General features: G+C 44.7%; 1 protein-coding gene across 1 annotated transcript; it reads left to right on the top strand.

The window, feature by feature from the left end:
* Positions 1-2,254: 2,254 nt before the first annotated feature.
* On the top strand, positions 2,255-2,859 carry LOC149383392 (uncharacterized). The gene is made up of 2 exons (XM_089627773.1): positions 2,255-2,559; positions 2,640-2,859. Exons 1-2 carry the CDS (start codon positions 2,255-2,257, stop codon positions 2,857-2,859), a joined length of 525 nt encoding a protein of 174 aa, XP_089483899.1.
* The last annotated feature ends 23,730 nt before the right edge of the window (positions 2,860-26,589 follow it).

Here is a 26,589-nt window from a genome sequence, read left to right on the forward strand (position 1 = left end):
AAAGGCTCGACTCGAGGAACAATTCAAGGCTCGACTCGAGGAGCGAAGCTCGACTCGAGGAGATTGATTCAAGGCTCGACTTGAGGAGCGAAGCTCGACTCGAGGAGTCAGGAGTTTGGGCGAGGGCTTTAAGATTTGCCACTCTTCAGGACCTCCGGCCTGACCATCGGCCCTTTGAGCGACGTGCCTTCTTGGCGTCTCGGGTTTTCCGAAAACGACCGACAACAGTTATACCCAACAAGAAGGGATTGACTATGAAGAAACCTTCTCGCCAGTCGCGATGCTTCAATACATCCGCATACTTCTATCCATAGCTGCAGCTCTCGACTATGAGATTTGGCAAATGGATGTCAAGACGGCCTTCCTGAACGACAATCTTGACAAGCGCATTTATATGGCTCAACCAGACGGTTTCGTGGAAGAAGGTCAAGAGACCAAGGTTTGTGAGTTGCTTCAGTCCATTTATGGATTAAAGCAAGCATCTAGGTCATGGAATATTAGATTCGATGAAACTGTTGTTGGGGGATCAGGCGCGTATCAGACACGAACAATCGTTCCGATGCGACTCGTTTGAGATGATTCCACCATATAACCATATTAATCCGGAAAATTAATTAATTACGCTGATCATAAGCTAATTAAATTATGGTTATAATTAACAAGATCTAGTTATGTTTAATTAATTTAATTCACGAGAGCATATTTATCAAGCAACCGATTTGAGCGAAAAACGAATACTTACATTGATTTTCGGTTCAGCTACAGAACGCTCCTAAACCAATCGCGTACTCCTTGCGTCGTCTTGATGAAGGACTCGAGGATGACACCTTAGTCTTCCGAAACGTAATCTCCGAGACGAATAAGAAAGATGAGTGGGCACAGTCTTTATCTCACTAGATCACGAAACTAGGTGTTTCGAGATCTCGCTCTTATTTTACTAAGAATGGAAACGAATTTCCGAGGGGAGGGAGAGGCAGAAGTGCACGGCCAAGGTAGGCTAGGGTGCACGAAATTTTTCTCAAAAAATTGCTTATTTTTGCCTTCTCATGAACCCCTATTTATAGTAGTAAAAGGAGATATTCATGGAATCTTCCAGAATATTTTATTTCTTTTTATTGTGTTCACACTGGTGGATTAAATCTAGGCCCTTGGATCTCAACAAGTGAATCATACTTTTTCTCTCATCCATCAGATCAATATCTATGGGATATTATTCTCTATTTAAATAGAGAATATTTTATTTAGTGAGATAATAAAGGAGAATATATTATTTCCCTTTAAATATATTCTCATATATTCTCCTAAATACTTTCCTTTAAATAAGGAGAAAATATAGGACAATATCATATATTATTCTCTCTCATTTATTTAAACAACTAAAGAGAAAATATTGGTAAATACCAATATTATAAAAATCGGGTTTTTAGGCACACGGCCAAGGGGATTTGCGCAACTCCCATGCCAAAATTCCCAAATCCGATTTTCATATTTTGTGCAAGGCTCAATTGCTTAAAACCCAATTAATTATTTATTTACTTAGTCCAACAATAAACAAATAATTAATAATTGTTTATTTACTTGATCAAACAATAAATAAACAATTCTACCATAAATATTTATTTAATTATGCGAATACCCGTTTTCCAGAATTAATGCTGTCAATCACAATTACAGCAACTGAGATTAATAATGATAAACATTATTATACGAAAGTTCTTATCCGCCGTTATCAGAGCCGAATCGGGGACTATGGACCTAGTAATAGAAGCTTAACAAATCCGATGAAAAAGACGAAATAGTCCTTTCTCTTTTTCCATCGATTCGTCTAATCTTGGTCAAATACTCCACCTTGTAAGCCAAGACTGAACTCTCCTTTATATTAGAATTATATTTACTTATCGTGACGAGTGTCCACTGATATAGTCAGTTCGTGATCAAGATCCTCCAGGTTCAACCCGTATCGAGAGAAGTCAATTTTTCCGTTATACTTTTCTTGATACGGAGGCTATGGAAGATAGTTGTTATTGATTCTAATTGTTTAGAACTCAACCAACTAATCATATAATGCTAATAAAGTAATCTTATTATCGAATTTAGTAATCATTTATTCATTATCTTCAAGTGGACAATATTCCTAACAACTGTGAAGAGCTTCGGCTTTGAGCAGTCAATATATGAGACTTCGTGTTTACAAGTTAATACCCGAAGGCAAAGTTGTGCACGAGCCACTACACGTGCTCAATTCACTCGGAGGATGAATGAGCTGAAAGAAGAGGATGACAAGGCACATGCTTGGCTACTAAAGAAAGATCCTAAAGAATGGACAAAATCACATTTTAGAGTTGATGTAAAATGTGATATGCTTATCAACAATTTGTGGGAGTCCTTTATCTCGTCCATTATGGTTGCAAGAGACAAGCGAATTGTAACCTTGCTTGAGAAGGTTAGATTTTGGCTCATGTGCAGATTTGTCAACAAAAGAGCCGAGGTTCAGAAATGGCATTATCCGGTTGGTCACCGTGTACTTGAACTTATTGAGAAGTACAAGGGAGTTGCAAAGTATGTATTTATTTTTTCTTATTTCACTGTATTTCTTCTTTTTTTTTAAATTTGTTCTTTTTTGTGTTTTGTAATTACAGGTATTGTCAATCAACTATAGCCGGTGATGGGAAGTTCCAAGTTTCATGTTCTGGAAATGAAACTTATGTTGTTGACTTGCGAGCCAAGACATGTTCATGTAGGTTATTTGACTTAAGTGGCATACCATGTCCGCACGCCTTGAATTGTATTTGGTCACACGAGCTCGACATCATGGACTTCATCGACGCTTGGTATAAAAAGGAGGCTTACAATGCTTGATACAGTGGAATTATTGAGCCGATGATCACTCCAGATTTGTGGCCAGAGGTTGGCCTGAATCCAATCCTTCCACCACCAGATCAACCAATGCCTGAAAGACCAAAGAAAAAGCGGAACTGGTCAAACGATGAGCCTCCACCTGGTTGGGGGCCATTTCCTGATCATATAACAAAATTTTCTAGGAGACGATAGCTGAATCACTGCACCAAGTGTAAGCAATCAGGCCACTCAAGCCGTACATGTTCTAACCCAGCTGCACAAGAGGTATTTGTTGTTACAAACCCTTTATTGAAACATTTCAGACTCAATTCACTCATATTAGCTTTTTTCAATGCAGACACAACAAGTCAAGAGGCGAGGTAGACTAGTGAAGGCTAACCCTGCCCCGGAGACAGTCAAGAGAGCCGAAAGAAGGAAAAGAAAACAACTTAGGGACATGCAATCCCAGTCGTCTCAGCCACCTTAACCATCCCAGTCGTCTCAGCCACCTCAGCCATCCCAGTCGTCTCAGCCAATCATGCCATCCCAGCCAACTCGGCCACCCATGCCAAACTAGTCGTCTCAGCCAAGTCAGCCATCTCAGCATCTCACAGCATTCATGGCATGGAAGAAAAAGTATCGACCAAATAGTCTATGAAATTAGAATAGAATCTGGAAGTATGTGTTTAGGTCTCTTTATAACTGTTTTGTGGTATTCAGGACATGCGTAAAGTAACTGTTGCAGGCATGTTTGTTGTCTCTTTTTGGAACCTATGAGTCTATTAAAACTGATACTTGCAGGCCATCTTTTTGGTGAAATATGTGGAATGTGAATGAGAAATGAAGACCTATTTTTTTGGTAAAAAACTTGTACGCTATCTTCTTAGTGAATTGCTTCCATTGACAAAACAAAGTTATACAATTTTCATTGACAAAACAAAGAGATACAACTCAGAATACTTCCATTGATAAAACAAAGTTAAACAATTTTTATTGACAAAACAAAGAGATACAACTCAGAACTGATACAAACACAACAACAAACATAGCAACAAACACAACAACAAAAAACCAATTACACAGACACCATGAAGCCAATTACAAAAACTGTTGGAATTGATCTAGGGTTTAAGAAAAAGTTTAACGCTTCGTTAAGCGGCGGAATTTTAAAAATTTTCTTTTTCGAGTAAAACAGTTTTTACTAACCTAGACAAAGAGCAAGCACATGTAAATAAAAACTAATATGAGCATAGAAGTTTACTAACCTTTTTAGACGCTTGAACGTTGAGAAGCTTTTGGAAAAAAGGTTGCAACGTTCGTCTCCCCTCGCAGCACGTCTCTCTTCCTTCCTCGGCAACTCGAGCAACCACGAAAGTTTCTATCACTAAATCACTCGAGAGAAAAGGAATTAGTAAGTGGGCACTTTTAAACACTACGACTTAAGAACGAGTCTTGAAGTCGCAGAGCTAAACACTAGGTCAAATGAGGACCTAGGTGCCAAAACAAAAAATCAAAAATTAACTAGAGAGAGAGAGAAGAGGGGCGGCCAAGTTCTAGAGAGAGAGTCTCTCAAATCTCTTAAACTTGGATGAAAGAAATGTGTGGAATGAGGCTCCTATTTATAGGAGAGGTCTCACCTTCAATAAAGTAGTTTCCTCTTCTATAAAATATCACATATTCATGAGCAAATATTGCCCATTACCTCTTTGATTCACACGGCCAAGAAGACTTCATGAAGCTCTTGGATTTCTTTCCTATTTTGTTCTCTCCCTCTTTGGCCGATTCTCTTAGTTCCTCTTAGAGGAAATTTGTTTCCTCTTTTTCTTTTGGAAAGTATCTTGATACATTCATGCACAAAATATTCTCTCTCTCTTTGGGTGGTGGGCGCCTATCTTACTCTAGAAAGGCCTTCTAGAAGCTTTTCCATTTGTTCATGAAAACATGAAAAAGACCCATTAAGAATTTTCAATAAAATTCTTATGAAATGAAATTAATCCACAAGGCCCAATAAATCTAATTTTGGCCGAGTGATGCATGTCATCAAATGAGCATGTCAAAAAATTTATTGACACATTCATTTCATCCTATGTCTCAAAAGACAAAAATACCCTTTTGACAATTTTCTTCTCATATTTTCCATACATTATGTCCAATACATGATTTTCAAAACTTTTTTTTTTTATTTATATGCTAATTCCATTGCTTTTTACCTATACATGCTTTTTTATAGTTCTATGAGCTTGAACATATTAAATATTTTTATCTATCATGCACCACTCTCTACAATTCCAATTTAGACTTAGCTTCCAATTTAACTATTCCTACTCGATGTGATTCGTGACAGTGACCTCATGGACCCAAATGAACAAAGCTTGAGCTAGACACTTGGACTCAAAAGTTCACAAACCTTTTCCAAGTTTAGCTTAATGTCAACTGACTCCACTAAAGAGTTGACACTGAAAATCTCTCGGTTCAAATGAATTTATTTTCTACTCAAGAATTCAACCAAATTATGATGAGCGGATCCACAGAATATTATCAGTGTTTACCCTTCATGAATATCTTCAACTAGTCGGGATTTACAAAATTACCATTTTACCCTTCTAGCTGTTATTTCCTCAACTCCTTTGTCGCTTGTGAATAAGTTAGAAACAATGTATTGACGAGGAGCTAACAAGTCACATTGTTTCATCCAAAAGAGTCAAGACTCAATTTGGACACTGGCCAGTTCATTTATTCACACTCCAAGGAACAAAGCATGAGGTGATATACATTGCATTTCAGCAATCTTGTACATGAATTACATATCTATAAGAACTTCACAAAGTTACTCATGACATTCTCATAACTTAGTACTTCACCAATAGGCCCTGTTCGGAATCACATAGTGAGTCCGAACTCTGACTTTGTCAAATGAGAATACGTAAGCTGTGAAATGGCATGTCTCATTTCAGGATTAAGGTAAGCACGATGCAATTCATACGTAGTGACTTCGAGACATAAGAGGTTAAATGGTTTGTTCTTTATCTTGTTTCTAGAAGTGCACTGGTCAATTCAGTACCTTCGGAAGATATCTAGAAGAACTATAGAGTCTCCAACTCTCAATGCCTCATAACCAGACATCATAGATTCTTCTAACAATCATACTGAGGTCAATAGTCCTTTGACCCTTAGATTGCGAATATATCATTTTAAGCAAACTACGAAGAGTTTGTTCATGCAAATCTACATTTATCTCTTCGTAAGTTGTTTAGTTTGTTTATGGACTAAAGACTAAAGTTTTATCATAAAGCTTCAAACAGACAAGGAAGAATAAATGAACGTTTCAACTTTTTAAATAAGCAATTACAAGCAAGAGTCTTCATGAGACTTTAGTACATCAAATGTACAATATAAAGACTACAACTCTTCTTGTGGGCACCATTGACAACAAACTCCCACTTGACTCAAAGAAGATGTGTGTAGTCCTTCATGCCTAATCCCTCTCGATGTTGGTCGAAGACCTTGTTCGCTAGGGCCTTTGTGAATTTATCTGCTAGGTTGTCCACCGTTGAGATCTTCTTCATTTCCACGTCTTCGCGCTGCACGATCTCTCGAATCAAATGGTATTTCCTCTCAATATGCTTAAAGCGCTTATGGCTTCGAGGTTCCTTTGAGTTAGCGACACCCCCACTATTATCACAATAAAGGGTCATGGGCTCGTCGATGTTTGGAACAATTTCCAAATACTTAAGGAATTTTCTAAGCCATACGGCCTCTTTGGATGCTTCACAAGCAGCTACATATTCTGCTTCCATTGTGGAGTCAGCAATGCAAGATTGCTTAATACTCCTCCACACAACAGCACCACCATTAAGGATGAACACAGATCCTGAAGTGGATTTCCTGGAATCCTTATCCGCTTCAAAATCGGAGTCGGTATATCCCGTCATAGTCAGGTCAGTACCTAAGTATGTAAGCATCAAGTTCCTAGTTCTTCTAAGATATTTAAGAACATGCTTAACAGCAATCCAGTGCTCGGGTCTAGGGTTGGATTGGAAACAGCTAACTACGCCAACGGCGAAACAGATCGCAGGTCCAATGCAAAGCATAGCATACATGAGGCTTTCTACGGTAGAGGCGTAAGGAATTTTCCTCATGTCTTCAATCTCTTGTGCAGTCTTGGGAGACTGGTCCTTAGAGAGTGAGACTCCATGCCTAAAGGGTGTTTGGCCCTTCTTGGAGTCTTGCATCGAGAAGCGATCCATCACCTTATGAATATAAGATGCTTGAGAGAGCGACAAGGTCCAGTTTTTCCTATCTCGAAAGATTTGGATCCCCAGAATGTACGCGGCTTCTCCTAGATCCTTCATGTCGAATTGCTTTGCTAGCCAGACCTTAACCTCAGATAATTTACCCACGTCATTACAAATGAGCAGTATATCATCGACATATAGTACCAGAAACACAACTTTGCCTTCGTGTATTAACTTGTAAACACAAGGCTCATCTATTGACTGTTCAAAGCCGAAGCTCTTTACAGTTTCATCGAATCTAATATTCCATTACCTAGATGCTTGCTTCAATCCATAAATGGACTTAAGCAACTCACAAACCTTAGTATCTTGACCTTCTTCCACGAAACCGTCTGGTTGAGCCATGTAAATGCGCTCGTCAAGATTGCCATTCAGGAAGGCTGTCTTGACATCCATTTTCTAGATCTCATAGTCGAGAGCTGCAGCTATGGATAGGAGTAAGCGGATGGATTTAAGCATCGCGACTGGCGAGAAGGTTTCTTCATAGTCAATCCCTTCTTGTTGGGTATAACCCTTCGCCACAAGTCGTGCTTTGAACGTCTCGACGTTCCCATCAGGACCCCTTTTCTTCTTGTATATCCACTTACACCCTACGGGTTTAATCCCTTCAGGAAGGTCTACAAGTTTCCAGACTTTGTTGACATACATTGAGTGCATCTCAACTTTCATGGCGTCAAGCCAAAGGTTTGATTCTGAACAAGCCATCGCTTGGCTATAGGAAACAGGATCATCCATGTCAGAGACGGCTACGAGAGAGTCTCCATAAGACATGTACCTTTGGCTTGCCCATTACCTCTTTGATTCACACGGCCAAGAAGACTTCATGAAGCTCTTGGATTTCTTTCCTATTTTGTTCTCTCCCTCTTTGGCCGATTCTCTTAGTTCCTCTTAGAGGAAATTTGTTTCCTCTTTTTCTTTTGGCAAGTATCTTGATACATTCATGCACAAAATATTCTCTCTCTCTTTGGGTGGTGGGCGCCTATCTTACTCTAGAAAGGCCTTCTAGAAGCTTTTCCATTTGTTCATGACAACATGAAAAAGGCCCATTAAGAATTTTCAATAAAATTCTTATGAAATGAAATTAATCCACAAGGCCCAATAAATCTAATTTTGGCCGAGTGATGCATGTCATCAAATGACCGTGTCAAAAAATTTATTGACATTCATTTCATCCTATGTCTCAAAAGACAAAAATACCCTTTTGACAATTTTCGTTCTTGTTTTGACTTAGCTTCCAGTTTAACTATTCCTACTCGATGTGATTCATGACAGTGACCTCATGGACCCAAATGAACAAAGCTTGAGCTAGACATTTGGACTCAAAAGTTCACAAACCTTTTCCAAGTTTAGCTTAATGTCAACTGACTCCACTAAAGAGTTGACACTGAAAATCTCTCGGTTCAAATGAATTTATTTTCTACTCAAGAATTCAACCAAATTATGATGAGCGGATCCACAGAATATTATCAGTGTTTACCCTTCATGAATATCATCAACTAGTCGGGATTTACAAAATTACCATTTTACCCTTCTAGCTGTTATTTCCTCAACTCCTTTGTCGCTTGTGAATAAGTTAGAAACAATGTATTGACGAGGAGCTAACAAGTCACATTGTTTCATCCAAAAGAGTCAAGACTCAATTTGGACACTGGCCAGTTCATTTATTCACACTCCAAGGAACAAAGCATGAGGTGATATACATTGCATTTCAGCAATCTCGTACATGAATTACATATCTATAAGAACTTCACAAAGTTACTCATGACATTCTCATAACTTAGTACTTCACCAATAGGCCCTGTTCGGAATCACATAGTGAGTCCGAACTCTGACTTTGTCAAATGAGAATACGTAAGCTGTGAAATGGCATGTCTCATTTCAGGATTAAGGTAAGCACGATGCAATTCATACGTAGTGACTTCGAGACATAAGAGGTTAAATGGTTTGTTCTTTATCTTGTTTCTAGAAGTGCACTGGTCAATTCAGTACCTTCGGAAGATATCTAGAAGAACTATAGAGTCTCCAACTCTCAATGCCTCATAACCAGACATCATAGATTCTTCTAACAATCATACTGAGGTCAATAGTCCTTTGACCCTTAGATTGCGAATATATCATTTTAAGCAAACTACGAAGAGTTTGTTCATGCAAATCTACATTTATCTCTTCGTAAGTTGTTTAGTTTGTTTATGGACTAAAGACTAATGTTTTATCATAAAGCTTCAAACAGACAAGGAAGAATAAATGAACGTTTCAACTTTTTAAATAAGCAATTACAAGCAAGAGTCTTCATGAGACTTTAGTACATCAAATGTACAATATAAAGACTACAACTCTTCTTGTGGGCACCATTGACAACAAACTCCCACTTGACTCAAAGAAGATGTGTGTAGTCCTTCATGCCTAATCCCTCTCGCTGTTGGTCGAAGACCTTGTTCGCTAGGGCCTTTGTGAATTTATCTGCTAGGTTGTCCACCGTTGAGATCTTCTTCATTTCCACGTCTCCGCGCTGCACGATCTCTCGAATCAAATGGTATTTCCTCTCAATATGCTTAAAGCGCTTATGGCTTCGAGGTTCCTTTGAGTTAGCGACACCCCCACTATTATCACAATAAAGGGTCATGGGCTCGTCGATGTTTGGAACAATTTCCAAATACTTAAGGAATTTTCTAAGCCATACGGCCTCTTTGGATGCTTCACAAGCAGCTACATATTCTGCTTCCATTGTGGAGTCAGCAATGCAAGATTGCTTAATACTCCTCCACACAACAGCACCACCATTAAGGATGAACACAGATCCTGAAGTGGATTTCCTGGAATCCTTATCCGCTTCAAAATCGGAGTCGGTATATCCCGTCATAGTCAGGTCAGTACCTAAGTATGTAAGCATCAAGTTCCTAGTTCTTCTACGATATTTAAGAACATGCTTAACAGCAATCCAGTGCTCGGGTCTAGGGTTGGATTGGAAACAGCTAACTACGCCAACGGCGAAACAGATGGCAGGTCTAATGCAAAGCATAGCATACATGAGGCTTTCTACGGTAGAGGCGTACGGAATTTTCCTCATGTCTTCAATCTCTTGTGCAGTCTTGGGAGACTGGTCCTTAGAGAGTGAGACTCCATGCCTAAAGGGTGTTTGGCCCTTCTTGGAGTCTTGCATCGAGAAGCGATCCATCACCTTATCAATATAAGATGCTTGAGAGAGCGACAGGGTCCAGTTTTTCCTATCTCGAAAGATTTGGATCCCCAGAATGTACGCGGCTTCTCCTAGATCCTTCATGTCGAATTGCTTTGCTAGCCAGACCTTAACCTCAGATAATTTACCCACGTCATTAAAAATGAGCAGTATATCATCGACATATAGTACCAGAAACACAACTTTGCCTTCGTGTATTAACTTGTAAACACAAGGCTCATCTATTGACTGTTCAAAGCCGAAGCTCTTTACAGTTTCATCGAATCTAATATTCCATTACCTAGATGCTTGCTTCAATCCATAAATGGACTTAAGCAACTCACAAACCTTAGTATCTTGACCTTCTTCCACGAAACCGTCTGGTTGAGCCATGTAAATGCGCTCGTCAAGATTGCCATTCAGGAAGGCTGTCTTGACATCCATTTTCTAGATCTCATAGTCGAGAGCTGCAGCTATGGATAGGAGTAAGCGGATGGATTTAAGCATCGCGACTGGCGAGAAGGTTTCTTCATAGTCAATCCCTTCTTGTTGGGTATAACCCTTCGCCACAAGTCGTGATTTGAACGTCTCGACGTTCCCATCAGGACCCCTTTTCTTCTTGTATATCCACTTACACCATACGGGTTTAATCCCTTCAGGAAGGTCTACAAGTATCCAGACTTTGTTGACATACATTGAGTGCATCTCAACTTTCATGGCGTCAAGCCAAAGGTTTGATTCTGAACAAGCCATCGCTTGGCTATAGGAAACAGGATCATCCATGTCAGAGACGGCTACGAGAGAGTCTCCATAAGACATGTACCTTTGGCTTGCCCATTACCTCTTTGATTCACACGGCCAAGAAGACTTCATGAAGCTCTTGGATTTCTTTCCTATTTTGTTCTCTCCCTTTTTGGCCGATTCTCTTAGTTCCTCTTAGAGGAAATTTGTTTCCTCTTTTTCTTTTGGCAAGTATCTTGATACATTCATGCACAAAATATTCTCTCTCTCTTTGGGTGGTGGGCGCCTATCTTACTCTAGAAAGGCCTTCTAGAAGCTTTTCCATTTGTTCATGACAACATGAAAAAGGCCCATTAAGAATTTTCAATAAAATTCTTATGAAATGAAATTAATCCACAAGGCCCAATAAATCTAATTTTGGCCGAGTGATGCATGTCATCAAATGACCGTGTCAAAAATTTATTGACATTCATTTCATCCTATGTCTCAAAAGACAAAAATACCCTTTTGACAATTTTCGTTCTTGTTTTGACTTAGCTTCCAGTTTAACTATTCCTACTCGATGTGATTCATGACAGTGACCTCATGGACCCAAATGAACAAAGCTTGAGCTAGACACTTGGACTCAAAAGTTCACAAACCTTTTCCAAGTTTAGCTTAATGTCAACTGACTCCACTAAAGAGTTGACACTGAAAATCTCTCGGTTCAAATGAATTTATTTTCTACTCAAGAATTCAACCAAATTATGATGAGCGGATCCACAGAATATTATCAGTGTTTACCCTTCATGAATATCATCAACTAGTCGGGATTTACAAAATTACCATTTTACCCTTCTAGCTGTTATTTCCTAAACTCCTTTGTCTCTTGTGAATAAGTTAGAAACAATGTATTGACGAGGAGCTAACAAGTCACGTTGTTTCATCCAAAAGAGTCAAGACTCAATTTGGACACTGGCCAGTTCATTTATTCACACTCCAAGGAACAAAGCATGAGGTGATATACATTGCATTTCAGCAATCTTGTACATGAATTCCATATCTATGAGAACTTCACAAAGTTACTCATGACATTCTCACAACTTAGTACTTCACCAATAGGCTCTGTTCGGAATCACATAGTGAGTCTGAACTCTGATTTTCTCAAATGAGAATACGTAAGCTGTGAAATGGCATGTCTCATTTCAGGATTAAGGTAAGCACGATGCAATTCATACGTAGTGACTTCGAGACATAAGAGGTTAAATGGTTTGTTCTTTATCTTGTCTCTAGAAGTGCACTGGTCAATTCAATACCTTCGGAAGATACCTAGAAGAACTATAGAGTCTCCGACTCTCAATGCCTCATAACCAGACATCATAGATTCTTCTAACAATCATACTGAGGTCAATAGTCCTTTGACGCTTAGATTGCGAATGTATCGTTTTAAGCAAACTACGAAGAGTTTGTTCATGCAAATCTACATTTGTCTCTTCGTAAGTTGTTTAGTTTGTTTATAAACTAAAGACTAATGTTTTATCATAAAGCTTCAAACAGACAAGGAAGAATGAATGAACGTTTCAACTTTTTAAATAAGCAATTACAAGCAAGAGTCTTCATGAGACTTTAGTACATCAAATGTACAATATAAAGACTACAACTCTTCTTGTGGGCACCATTGTCAACAAAATTAGCAACAAATACAACAACAAACAACCTGCATCCACAACTGTTGCTTCTCGCTGACCCTTTCACATTTGCCGTGAACATAATCCGTTCGTCGTCATTGCCACCGACACCTTTGAGTTCTTCATCAACTCTGAATTTCTTAATTTCTACTTCCAAGTAATTAATTTTCTTGATAAGGCCTTGAGTCACTTGCTTTGATCTATTGCATATTTCTGGGTTATCCACATAAAAAATTTGCAACCATTTTCTTCCTGAACTGTACAATTAACAGATGCTAAAGCTACGACAAATCAACTGAAACCAAAATAAACGACCACGACGTCCACATGTTTGATCTCTTTACCTTTTTCTTATGGCAGCTTACAAACCTCCTCCCCGGGTTCAAATCTGTCCAGGACGTCCTCTCTACCCATGGCGCGCCACAATAGCAGTTACGTTGAGATATCTGCGATGACCTTTCTCGCCGCTTGCTCCCAAATGACGAAGAAGAGTGTTCCTCAGCCATCGACTCAGGCTTCGTGTGCAAGACACACTCGTTCGCAAATTCAGCTCCAACGACGAAGAAAGATAAAAGAAGAAGACGATCAGGAGAGAACCACGATGATATCGGGGATTAGGGATTTAAGATGAAATTGGGCATTTTACTTCTTTTCTTTTCCTTTCACAAAATTATAACGTATTTGTTTCAAAACTAAATAACCCAATAACTTATATACATTTTACTCTCTTTTTTAATGCAAAATATGCAGATCAAATATGATGATGCCACATGGACATCCGTTATAAGTTAACAGTGGATGTAGTGAAGGAAACACAAAAATGTAACGTTCGGTATTATTGCCGTCGAAAAAAAAAGAATAAGTACATAAGTATGGTTTTGTTCAAACATTAGGTATTTATGTCACCATTAACCCTAATAATTATTTAACAATTTTTCCTTTTTGTTTTTATTTGGGGGGATTTGCATTTTGCACCCTTTTATTTTGTAATTTTGTATATAACTTAACTACGCAACTAAACTTATTGAAATTACTAAATAGTCAATTTTTTATTTTTTTAAGAAAAATAACCACTGATGGCATCATTTACACGTTTTGAGCATTCTAATATTGTTCCTTATGTTTGGTAGCTAGCTTGGTATAGTGGTCATCCCACACATACTTCGACGGAGAGGTCATGGGTTCAAGTCCCTATGGGCTACAAAAAAATGCATACTCCTTAGGATTTATTCTAAATTATGTAATTTTGTTCAATAGTGCCACAGCGCTTTGCACTACTAATATATCATGTAAAATTAGCCAATAGTGCCACTTCTCAAAATATATATATATATATATATATATATATATATATATATATATATATATATATTGTCCCTTATGTAATATGATTTTAATTTAAATCGATTATGCATTTAAAAGTATGAAAATCAAATATTTATGTGACTAATAACATTTTAACTGGTTATTTATTTTAAAAAATATAGCAATAAGCTTTTTTTTTAAGTTTTTAGCAACATTCTCTGCTTGCATTTTTTGTCTTTGACTTTGAAAATCATTTTTTTAGCGATTAATTTAGAAGGATGAAAATGAAAAAATATTAATTTAGAAGCATGGTTTGAAAAATAAATTTAAAATAATTGCTAAAAAAAACTAACTCAACGTGACAGGTAAAACTAAAATTTTAATTTGATTTGGACATCTAGATGCTAATTCAACGTGATGCTTCAATTAGCAATCTTTTAATGCATTTGTTTGTCGTGCAACCAAGTATAAAATATATAATTATGGTGTTTGACTTATAGATATAATACATACAATAAACTGTTGCCAACGAGCGAAAGCACATATGAACAGCTCATATGAACATGTTAAGTAATAAAATAAACAAAGACTCATTTTTTAATGATTAAGCATATGATCTTCTCCTTGCAGCTCATACGACAAGTACTGTCCCTCCGTGATCAGAACTCTCTTGTGTACTCACTGCTACATCTTTGTCTCTCTCTCTTTCTTAAATTACATAGCTATGGCAGAAATAATAATCTCTCTGATAGCCACTGTGATAATCAAAGCACTGGATTATGCAGCTGTTAAGAAGATCGGAGCATTGTACAATGTCACAAACGACCTCGAAGATCTGAAATAGACTCTCGAGGCCATCGGAGCCGTCCTTCTGGACGCGGAGAGATAGTAGCATCACAATAACCAGGTCTGGCGCTGGCTCGAGAGGCTCGCCGACGTGGTAAATGACGCCGACGACTTGGTGGACAGAGTTGCCTCGAATGAACTGCTCCGACAGTTGACTTCTAAGCCCGGTAAGAGCAAAGCGTTGAAGAAGGTACAAGTTTTATTTTCGAGCTCAAACCAGCTTGTTTTTCGGAACAAGCTTTTCGGCGAGATAAATGGAGTCCGGAAGAGACTGACTGCGATCTCGGTGGACATGAGAGATTTCACATTGAACGAGATAGCAAGGCCGGTGTCAAGTGAGGATGGCAGACATTGGCGAGAGACTCACACGTTCGTGGCAGACAAAAATGTTGTGGGGATGGTCAAGGATAAGAGGAGAGTGTTCACTACTACAAAAATAACTTTTAGAAGCGACACTTGAAATTAGAAGCGACATTTTTCAATTAAAAGCGACTAGTCGCTTCAAAACTATTCCACAAAAATACAAACATTTTGCATTGAAAATAATCATACTTTTGAGATTAGAAGCGACAAGTCACTTCTAAATTTTTTCCGCCAATTAGAAGCGACATGTGGCTTCTAATCTCTCAAAATTTTAATTTTGTTGTTTTCTCCGCCAAAATTTGCAGATGTTAAGAAAAACGACGACGTTAGCTGATATATGACGACAAGCTCAGGTGCGATGGGAATTCCTGAGCCAAGACGCTATGGAGAACGCTGCCATGACTATTATTCTCGGCACGCAATGTTATTGGGCTATAGGGCTACACGGATAGGTCCATTGATCCCTTGTTCAGATCTGCCAGAAGCCCAGGCTCACGATATCGAGGCTGGACCTTCATCAACTCAAGTCCAGGGGGACCCCACGCGAGAGGAAAGTATTTCTACGCTCTGGGAAGCAATGAGATGCTGGTGATTATTGCACCTCAAACAACCATTTAAATGCGGAAAATATTAATTACAATATCATAAGTGTTGTCGGTCGTTTTCGGAAAACCCGAAACACCGAGAAGACACGCCGTTCAAAGGGCCGATGGTCAGGCCGGAGGTCCTGAAGAGCGGCAAGCCTTCCGTCACAAGTCGACTGGCAAGTTCTCGTGCCAAAATTTCAGCTCCTCAAGTCGAGCCTCAGTCCTCGAGTCGAGCCTTGCTCCTCGAGTCGAGTCATACTCCTCGAGTCGAGTCATCGTGCCTTACTCCTCGAATTGAGTCATAACTCCTCGAGTCAAGATAACTCCTCAAGTCGAGTCATACTCCTCGAGTCGAGCCTCACTCCTCGAGTCGAGTCTTGCTCCTTGAGTCGAGTCATAACTCCTCGAGTCGAGATAACTCTTCGAGTCGAGTCATCGTGTCCACTAGTCGATTAACAAATCCTCGTGTTGACCTTGATGCCTCGAGTATGGACTTTACGTTCCACGTAATGCATGAAATCTCGAGTCCCAAACGCCCAACGGGCCGGATAAACGAAGACCCCTAAGGCCCACAAGAGTCCGAGAAGACGGGGCGCGTGCACGCGGCACGACGTGCGCCGCGCCAAGTACACTACGCACGCGTGTCGCGCATGGCGCGCCGGGCCATTAAGGACACCGCGCGCGCATCGCGCACAGCGCGCCGCACCGGTCAGGAGGCGCGCCGCACTCCACTTCTTGGGGGGGCGCGCTCCACCTCGAGGGGAGCGCACTCTCCAGTCCAACATGGACGAGAGAGGAGCCTCTTAAGGCTCTCCAACCACTATAAATACCCCCTCCCATTGAGGAGAAAGCCATCCTATTCAACCCCATTCCTTCTCAAGAAACTTGAGACTTCTCTCTGCTTCTCTGGATGCCATCCTTGGCCTGAAGCGGATTCTCCTCGATTTCTCGTTCTCAGAGATTCCGAAGCACTCCCGGGGACTCCTGAGTGCCGCCTCTCTCGATCGAATAATTAATCTTGAGCCCACGAGTGCTCCTGCAGTTTTCGACTGAAAATCGCCTACGCGTCTAGCATACTAGACGCGTCCACAATTTCTGACAAGAAATCGCCTACGCGTCCTGCATTTCCGACTGGAAATTGTCTACGCATCCGGAAGCTTCGCCGCAACAAGGAACTCTTGATTTAGAGTCTCCCACGTCTCCAAAAGAGAGAAAACACACATTCTCTCTCGGGTATCTCGATTCCAGAGTCCTGAGACATCGCCGAGGACTCATCCGCGCTCCGTCTCCTCTATCGAGCACACCCTCCAGGCTCCGCACCTCATACTGCGTTACTTACGCCCTGAACTACGTTCTGACCTAATCCCACACACGGATACGTAGACAGCCTACACTACAAAGGCACGGTCACTCCTCCTCCTCACCCCTTTCCTCCTCGGAGAGGTGGGTTGATCGGAGAAAACCCAGCTCGAGACTTTCGAGTTCACACCTTTGCCTCGGGTGCGACCACTTAGTCCGGCCTTGGATCGAACCGCCCGAGGTAGTTAATCGTTGTTCATTTTCGTGCGACAACATTTTGGCGCTAGAAGGAGGGGACTTCCCGACCTGTTCAGCCCGAAATCCCTTCTGTCCATCTTCTTCTTTTCTGTTGAAGACTCGACTTTCTCGGACTCGAGAAAAATGAGTAGTCAGCCACCCGTACGTTCCGAGGGCGTCAACAACCCCGATAACGTCACTAGGACCAAAAAATATTGCTTGTGCTCCCGCGCATGGTGACGAAGAGTCGCTCCACGAAGAGAGCTCGACCCGCTCGCCATCTCCATCTCCAGATAGCAGGGACAACCGCATCATGGAGTTGGAGGAGAATATCCGCCAACTAAAGGCGAAGAACGCAAGGTACCACACCCAACTGGCTGTGAAGCAACCTATGCATAACCCGGTGATTCCCAATGGGGATCCTGAGAACCTCAATGAGGGAAGTCCCGACCGCGACCCAGATTACGAGGGTGCTCATGATTCGGAGGATATTGAGACTTCTCTCACAAAGGACGAGGAACTCCCCGCTGTGAATGAAGTCGGTCCTTCGGATCCTTCAACCAAGACGGAGAATGCACCTGGAGCCTCCCAAGAAGGGAGCTCCCGACGTTCGGCCCATGACCGACTTGGTCAAAGGGAAAATGTTGCGGAAAGTCAGGGCATGCGAAGAGCGCGTCGTCACAACCTTTAAAATGTTGCGGAAAGTCAGGGCATGCAACAAGCCCGGATCTTAGGGATCATCTTACTGCCCAACGCAACAAGCGTGGCGATGACCTAAGAGAGCGACTAAGCTCTCGGCCGTACATCCCCGTAGCAGCCCCAATTAACGGGAACCGCCGCACGGGTCAAGGGCTAATGAGAGGCGGCAGGTGACTCCTCCCGAACAGGGAGTTACTCCGACTATCGGTCTCGATGTGGTCACTATGATCCACAATCTTCGAAATGAAGTACGAGATCTCTGAGAATATGGAGTAGGCGGAAGTGCCTATGGGATCGTTGAGGAGAATTCCTCGTCTTTCACGGCTCAGATATTGGCCGAGGTATGTACGGGAAATTTCAAACTCTCAAACCTCATTCCCTATGATGGAAAAGCAGATCCCGCTTACCACATCCAGCATTATGAAACATGGATGACGATGCAGGGTGTCGCTCCCGGCGTCATGTGCCAAGCTTTTAGCCTTACCCTCGCCGGACTCGGCTTCGAGTGGTTCAAGAACTTAAGGCCGGGAAGCATCCAATCATTCAAAGACCTGAAGGACATGTTCTTGGCACGCTTCGCTACATCTATGGTCCAACAGAAGACCAAGATGTACCTGTGGTCAATCAGGCAAGAGAGTGGCGAGTCTCTTAGACGATACCTCGCCCGATTCACTGAAGAATCGAATAAGGTCGACCGCTTTGAAGACAAAGACGCAATCACTGCCATCATCGAAGGCTTGCGCACAAGTGACTTCCTCAAGTCCGTCGTCGGCCATGTCCGTGCTACCATGGCCGAGTTAATGACTCGAACCAAGACCTTCATTGGAGTTGAAGATTACCTCGATAGCCGCAAGGGCAATAATCAAAGCTCTCACCATCGAGACGAACCTAGCAATGAGCAAGGCAACTCCCGTAAAAGGCGAAATAGAGGGGGTCAAACTTCTAATAGCCAACCTCCGATGTCGCAGACGCCGCGATTCACGGAAGACTTCAAGGGCTAGTCGTCGTTCACACCGTTGAACACGACGCCGGATCAAATCCTGGCTTTGGCGCATGACAAGTTCATCGCCCCGGCTCTAATGAAAAAAGACTCTGCGACTCGCGACGGTCTAGATATTGCGACTTCCATCAGGAATACGGTCACCTGACCTTCGAGTGACACAATCTAAAAAGGCAAATCGAGGCTTTGATCCAATGGTGTGAGCTAAAAGAGTTCGTGTTGCGCATGATTAGCGTTGCGGGCCCCACTGTTGTCGCATGAAAATGAACAACGATTGTATACCTCGGGCGGTTCGATCCAAGGCCGGACCAAGTGATCGCACTCGGGCCAAAAGTGTGAACTCGAAAGTCTCAAGCTAGGCTTACTCCGATCAACCCGCCTCTCGGAAGAGGGAATGGGTGAGGATGAGGAGTGAGCGCGGAGGAGTCCTTGGCGGCGTCTCAGAACTTCGGAGATCGCGTACGCGTCTAGCGTGTTAGACGCGTAAGGGACTCTAGTCGAGAACCATAGGAGCGTGCCTGGGCATTGGAGGGCGTTCGATCAGAGGGAGCGACATCCGGGAGACCCCGAGAGTGCTTCAGAACCTCTGAGAATGGGAGAGACTTGCGAGAGCGCTTCATGCCAAAGTTGGCATCAAAAGAAGCAAAGGAGAGCGAGAATTCGAGCGTATCGATAGGAGAACATGGGATGGATTCCCCCTTAGTGAGAGGGGGTTTATATAGGTGTTTGAGGGCCTTAAGAAGGTCCTTCATCGTCCATGTGGGACTAGGGGTGCGCATCCCTTCAAGTGGAGGCGCACAAGGAGTGGCGGCGCACCACGCGCGGTGCGACCCTCCCCGGGCGCGGCGCGCGGTGCAGCGGGCGCGGTGCGCGCTGGTCTGCGTCTTCGTGGACTTTTCGCGACCGTTGTTCTACTGGGCCCGTCAAGCCATCTTGGGCTTCACATCTCGGGTTTGTGACACGAATGTACCTATTCGACGGGTAGGATCCGACTCGAGGCTCGTCTCGAGGGGACCGACTCCGGTCCAGACTCGAGGAGCGAGGCTCGACTCGAGGAGACTGACTCAAGGCTCGAATCGAGGAGCGAGGCCCGACTCAAGGAGCTGATTCAAGTCTCGACTCGTGGGGCTAAGCTCGACTCAAGGAGCTGAGAGTTTGGGCGAGGGCTTGCCAGTCGTCTCGTGATGGAAGGCTCGCCGCTCTTTAGGACCTCCGGCCTGACCCTCGGCCCTTCGAACGATGTGCCTTCTTGGGGTCTCGGGTTTTCTGAAAACGACCAACAACATTAGCACCCCAAGTTCGTCGCTCGGGAAGTCCCTGGACATGAACCTTTTGTCTTTTCGGTTGGGTGTTTGAGGAAAATATCCTTCAAAATCCCGTCACCCAAGGAAAGTTCTTCCTTTCCTTTTTTTTGTGTAACCGTGCGGCGCGCACCCTGGATGGCGCGACGCGCGGTCCGTGCGGCGCGCACCTTGGATGGCGCGACCCGCGCGGCGCGCGGTCGTGGCGCGCGGCGCGCCCCATACGCGGGGCTAGTGCGCTCGCGCTGGGGAATTCGACTTTTTTGGAGGTTTTCCTCCGGTTTCTCTCCTTGTGGGAGTAGGATTTGGACTCCTACCCCCCTAGGAGTCTATAAATAAGCCCCCCCTCTCTCTCATTCTTCCACTTTATTTTTTCTCTCTTTCTCTACACTTTTTTCATTTCTACCGCTTGCATTATGGATATTCCTTCCCTTTTCTCAACCGAGGATCCCGAGATTGATTTCTCTCTCTTGTTTCAGGACTCTGAACATGTAGAGGATGACCTCTTCGCGGGATTGAGGGAAGTTCCTCTACACGTGGAAGAGAATCCAAGTGGAGTGGAGCAGTGGCTCGAAGGAGGCGAGCCGGGCGCGACCGCCCTCGTTCCTCAGCCTCAGGAGGAGTGTGTGCCGACCGGGCGTGGCACATGTAGAGGCGTCGATCATCCCGTGTCCGTGGAACCTGCTCCTCGCCTCGTGATCAACTGGGTTAGCGAGGGGGCTCGCGACAAGCCCCGCCCCGACGCGCCAAAGTCCGACTTGGATTCTCATGGAATGCCGGGAGACGTTACGGGCGCGGATGCAATGACTCCGCTAGAGTTGGTCCTCGACGAGATTGACTACGTGGACGATTTTGGTCCCGAGTCTGAAGATCCCAGAGGTGATTCAGAGACATGTCCGGGGGCCGAGGGCCTTGCACCGGAGCGTCCCGAGGGGCCGTCGGCGGCTGCCACAGTCGTGCTAAAGGGCGGAGGCCCTTCCGTGGAGCCAGGGGGTGCTCAGCATGAGACCCTTGACGCAGAGGCGATAGAGTCGGCGAGGTCGCTTGCTAGGATAGAGTGGTATCCCGAGGAGGGCTTTGCTGCTCCCGAGGGCTTCGATTATTCGGGGGTCGATGCTTCGAGCTCGCTCACCTACCGGATATTCATCGGTCTCAGGGAGGCATTTGCCATTCCGTCGTCCGTGGCGCTCCTCCGTCCCTTACAGGGCGACCGTCATTTCCGTCCTCGCCGTGGATTTGCAGCAGTTTCGGTCGCGAGTCTCAACTACGGGTTGCGGTTTCGGTTCCAACCCATCGTCCAGCAGCTCCTCGCATGACTGGGGGTGTATGCTTGTCAGATGAGTCCGGCGTTTTACCGCATCGTGGCAATGTGTCACATGGAGTGGCATTGCCAGACCGAGCGGGTGATGACCGTGAGCAACTTTCGCAATCTCATCGCGGTCTTCCCTGCGCCCGGGCAACCCAGTTTTTTCATGGCCCGCGATCGCCAGAATACTAAGCTGATCACGGACTCGGAGAAGTATAATCAAAGACCATGGGTGTGGGTTTCGGCGGAGGCCTTTGGCGACGCGCCGCTTCGGTTCGGTCCCTTGACCGAGTTTTCTGCCGACGCGGGGGCCGATGATCTCGACTTCGTGAATGAGATCAGAGGAATGTCAGAGGCCCGGAAGGCTGTTGAACGATTTCATTCGCCTGAGCTGATGGCTTCCACCAGGTAGTTCCCGCCCTTTCCTCCTAGTCGTGACGACAGTCAGCGGGCGGAGAGTGCCCCTAGTGCCGCGTCATCTCCTTTGAGCAACGGTCTTCCAAGTACTTCGACGTTCGCTCTTTCTGTTTTTTGTTTTTAGTCTAGGGTTTTGACTTTGTTGCTTTTATAGCCTCCTCGGCCAGGGCGAGGGCTCGGGCGCGCCTAGCGAAGGCTTCTCGGGACCCGAAGTCGTTGGCGGCAATCCGTTCTCGGATCGCAGTGCAGAACGGTCGGGAAAAGCCAAATACCGGTTATCCGACGGAGAGCGGCCCTCGCGCTTCTTTGAAGCGACCCTCTTCCTCGGCTCTTCCAGACACGTCTTCGGACTCGAAGCATGTAAATTCGATGGTCGAGGTGAAGGTCGCGGAGGTTAGAGGGGAATGTTCCCTGGGCCTCGCTCAATCTTCGATGAAGATGTGGAAAAGTGTCGTGGCCATCAGCGACGTGGAGTTCTTTCGTCATGGCGTCTCTGACGCACAGAGAGTAAGTTTCTCTTGCTTTGTTTGCTAGGGCCTTGGCCTTTTGCTGACTTGTCTTTTTCGCCTTCTCAGGTGCTTGCTCGAGCGACCCAGGGCGAGAAGATCCTTCACGACCTTATTCGACGGATGGGCCTTGCTCAAGAGGAGCTTGCTCAAGCGAAGTCTCAGCTGGCCCGTGCCGAGCGAGGTTCTCACTCAAAGGCAGAGTTCGTGAGTCTCCGCGAGCAGCTTCAAGAGGCCCGCGTGGAGTTGGGGGTTACCCGCGGCAAATGTGACCGTGCTCAGTCGGCCATGGCGAAGATGGTTGAGGAGCTAACGACGGAGCGTCAAGCTCTCGAAGTGGCGACTCGATCGACGAAAGTTTTCCGAAGCGAGGTGCGGGACCTTCAACGCCAGTTGCAATCGCGTACAAAAGAAATAGGTATTCTTCAAGGCCAACTTTCAATGAGCGAAGCTACTCGTGTTCGAGCGGAGCGTGAGCGCGACTCCTTGGCGGAGGAAATGGCTCGGGTCACTGCGGAGAAAGCTGTAGCGGAACAGCTTGCGTCCGACCTTCAAGACGATTTTGACGTCGGGGTCAAGGAGGCGAGACATGCAGTGGCGGTGGAGTGTCAGGACGCCACAGCTACCGAGAATGCTTCTCGGGGGGTCACCTTCCACTTCTTCGACTCGATGTTCCCACCACTCGACGGGGCCGATCCTGTTGGCGACGATCCCGCCGAGTGATATATTTTCTTTATTTTTATTTTTTCGCGCAAGTGTTTAGCGCATGCTTTCTTTTAGGTTTTTCCTTTCAGCGCACTTGTTTTAGCGCTTGCTTTCTAGGATTTTTGGGGCGGTTGCCCTTTCTTTGATGAAACATTATTTCTTTTTATGAACGTTTTTGCTCATTTTTCTGTTATGGCATGCTTCGATAGGCAAGTGTTTGTGTCAATGGTCTTGCCAGTTCTTTTATCTCAGTAGGATCTCACTTCAGACGGCAGCCGCTTGGATGGTTTGCATTCTGTAAGTTTTTTCAACTGCGAGTCAGCCATGCTACGTAGACACCTTATGTGTGTCGGGTAGGTGTCTTGATTGCGCCACGTAGACGTCTTAGGTTGCGCCATGTATGCGTCTCAAGTGCGCCATGTAGGCATCTTAGGTGCGCCATGTAGGCGTCTTAGGTGCGCCTCGGGGGACGACTTAGGTGCGCCATGTAGGCATCTTAGGTGCGCCATGTAGGCGTCTTAGGTGTGCCACGTAGGCGTCTTAGGTGCGCCTCGGGGGACGACTTAGGTGCGCCATGTAGGCGTCTTAGGTGCACCATGTAGGCGTCTTAGGTGCACCATGTAGACGTCTTAAGTGCGCCATGTAGGTGTCTTAGGTGCGCCTCGGGGGACGACTTAGGTGCGCCATATAGGCGTCTTAAGTGCGCCATGTAGGCTTCTTAGGTGCGCCATGTAGGCGTCTTAAGTACGCCATGTAGGCATCTTAGGTGCGCCATGTAGGCGTCTTAGGTACGCCATGTAGGCGTCTTAGATGCGCCATGTAGGCGTCTTACATGCGCCATGTAGGCGTCTTGGGTGCGCCATGTAGGCGTCTTAGGTTGCGCCATGTAGGCGTCTTACGTGCGCCATGTAGGCGTCTTAGGTACGTCTCGAGGGACGACTTGGTTGCGCCATGTAGGCGTCTTACGTGCGCCTTGTAGGCGTCTTAGAAATTTTTTGGTGGAGCATGTTCTTTTGAGGGTTTCCTTACCGTTGCTAGCCCCCCCAAGTTTTAGGGTTATAAGTTTAGTTTTGATAACCGAAAAACTTGCACAAAATGAATTTTAAAAGGGAAAACTCAAATTTTTATTACGTCCGCAAAAAATTTAAAATCCTAAAACATTGGCTCATAGGCCTTATTGAAAATGGTAAGTGAAAGCGATAAAACGTGGGGAATGCTAGCTACTGGTAGTACTGCCTCAAGTGTTCCGCATTCCACGGGTGGCGGATCGGAGTTCCGTCTGTGTGCTCGATGTAGTATGTCCCGTCGTGAATGACTTTTTGGACTCTATAGGGACCTTCCCAGTTTGGGCCTAGGACGCCGGCGCCTTGAACTTGTGTATTATGGAACACTCGTCTGAGTACAAGGATTCCGACGGAAAAGGTTCACCTTTTGATCTTGGAGTTGTAGTATCTTTCGACCTTGCGCTTCTGTGCAGCGAGGCGTCTGAATGTTTCCGACCTCTTTTCGTTGATCAAATCCAACTCCAGGTGCATGGCCTCATCGTTGTTTGCTTCGTTGAACGTATCGACTCGGAATGTGGGGATCTCGGTTTCGATCGGAACCACGGCCTCGATCCCATATGCGAGGGAGAATGGCGTTTCGCCGGTAGCGTTTCGTGGGGTTATCCTGTAAGCCCATAGGACGAATGGAAATTCCTCGGCCCAGGCTCCTTTTCTATCTTCGAGCTTCTTTTTAAGATTGCTCTTGATAGTCTTGGTTACTGCTTCGACCTGGCCATTGGTCTGAGGATGACGTGGCGAGGAGAAAGTCTTGCTGATCTTTAGTTGATCGCAGATATCTCTTACTCGTGCGTTATCGAATTGTGCTCCATTGTCGGTCACAATCGAGGGGAGGATACCGTGCCTGCATATGATGCTTTTCCAGATGAAGTTTTTCGTGTTTGCTTCAGTTATTCTAGCAAGCGGCTCGGCCTCTACCCACTTAGTGAAGTAGTCTATGGCGATTATGGCATACTCGTATTGCCTTGGTGCTCTAGGGAGCTTGCCAATGATGTCCACGCCCCATTTAGCAAAGGGACGCGGGTTGGTGGCTGTCGTGGGATTTCCGCGAAGCGTTGGCATTTGTCGTAGCACGTTGCCCATTCGCAAGCATCTCGCTTCATGGTAGGCCAGAAATAGCCTTACTTGAGCGCTTTGAGCGCGAGGGAAGTTCCAGCGGCGTGGTTCCCACAGATGCCCTCATGTATTTCACGGAGGACCTTGGTCGACTCAACGCTATTGAGGCATTGGAACAACGGTGTTGAGTAACTGCGCTTATAGAGCACACCCTATCGAAGCGTGTATTTAGATGCTAAGGCTCTCAGCTTATCAGCTTCTTTGCGGTGTTCGGGAAGTTCCCATCTTCGCAGAAACTCGACAATTGAGTCCATCCAAGTGGGCTGAGATGCCACCTCTATGGTTCCGATTTCATCTCGGGAGACGGATGGTCGTGGGAGAAATTCAATGGGTACGGTCCCCAACCCGTCTTCGTCGATGCCAGATCCAAGGCGAGCAAGTGCGTCAGCCACTGAATTTTGTTCTCTCGGGATTTGGCGAATCTCAAACCAAGAGAAAGCATCGAGTTTGGAGTTTGTCATTGCCAGGTATGCAACCATATTAGGTTCCTTGGCAGTGTAATCTCCTTTAACTTGGTTCACGATCAACTGCGAGTCGCAGTGTATTCGCAGGTTTTGAGAACCGAGCTTTTGCGCTAGCTCTATCCCCACAATGAGCGCCTCATATTCGGCTTCATTATTGGAGGCCGAGAAGCCGTAGTGGAGGGCGTAACGTAACATTTCCCCGTCGGGGTTAATCAAGACTATTCCGGCGCCAGCCTCCCGAGCATTAGATGCTCCGTCTACGTACAACTCCCGGATGGGACCCGTTGGGTCAACCTTTCTTTTCCGAGTTAATGCGTCGTCGTTTAAGTCATTTTCCGCTCTTCCCATATCAGGAGTATAGGAGAATTCTGCCACAAAGTCGGCTAAGGCCTGACCCTTTATAGCCGTTCTTGGTGGAACTCAATCCCGTACTCGCTCAATTCTTGGGACCAGATCGCCATGCGAGTCGATGTCCCCTTTTGAAGAGCCTTACCGATCGGATGCTCGGTTCGCACTGCAATTGGGTGAGCTTGGAAATACGGACGCAGCTTATTGGCTGCCGTTACAAGAGCCAGATAAAGTTTCTCTATCTCGGTGTAGCGCGTTTCTGCGTCGAGTAAGGCTTTGCTCACGTAGTAGACCGGCCATTGGACCTTGTCTT

The sequence above is a fragment of the Urtica dioica genome, chromosome 10, assembly GCF_054948205.1.
Source record: "Urtica dioica subsp. dioica isolate 48M chromosome 10, U.dioica_male_clone48M_v1_H2, whole genome shotgun sequence".
In the NCBI taxonomy this organism is placed as follows: domain Eukaryota; kingdom Viridiplantae; phylum Streptophyta; class Magnoliopsida; order Rosales; family Urticaceae; genus Urtica; species Urtica dioica.

What these genes read in the sequence shown, in the direction of transcription:
- LOC149383392 (XM_089627773.1), top strand. Translation starts at nt 2,255, where the DNA reads ATGAATGAGCTGAAAGAAGAGGATGACAAGGCACATGCTTGGCTACTA. An exon ending in AAGTACAAGGGAGTTGCAAA is followed by an intron (nt 2,560 to 2,639) that starts GTATGTATTTAT and finishes TTGTAATTACAG; the next exon opens with GTATTGTCAATCAACTATAG.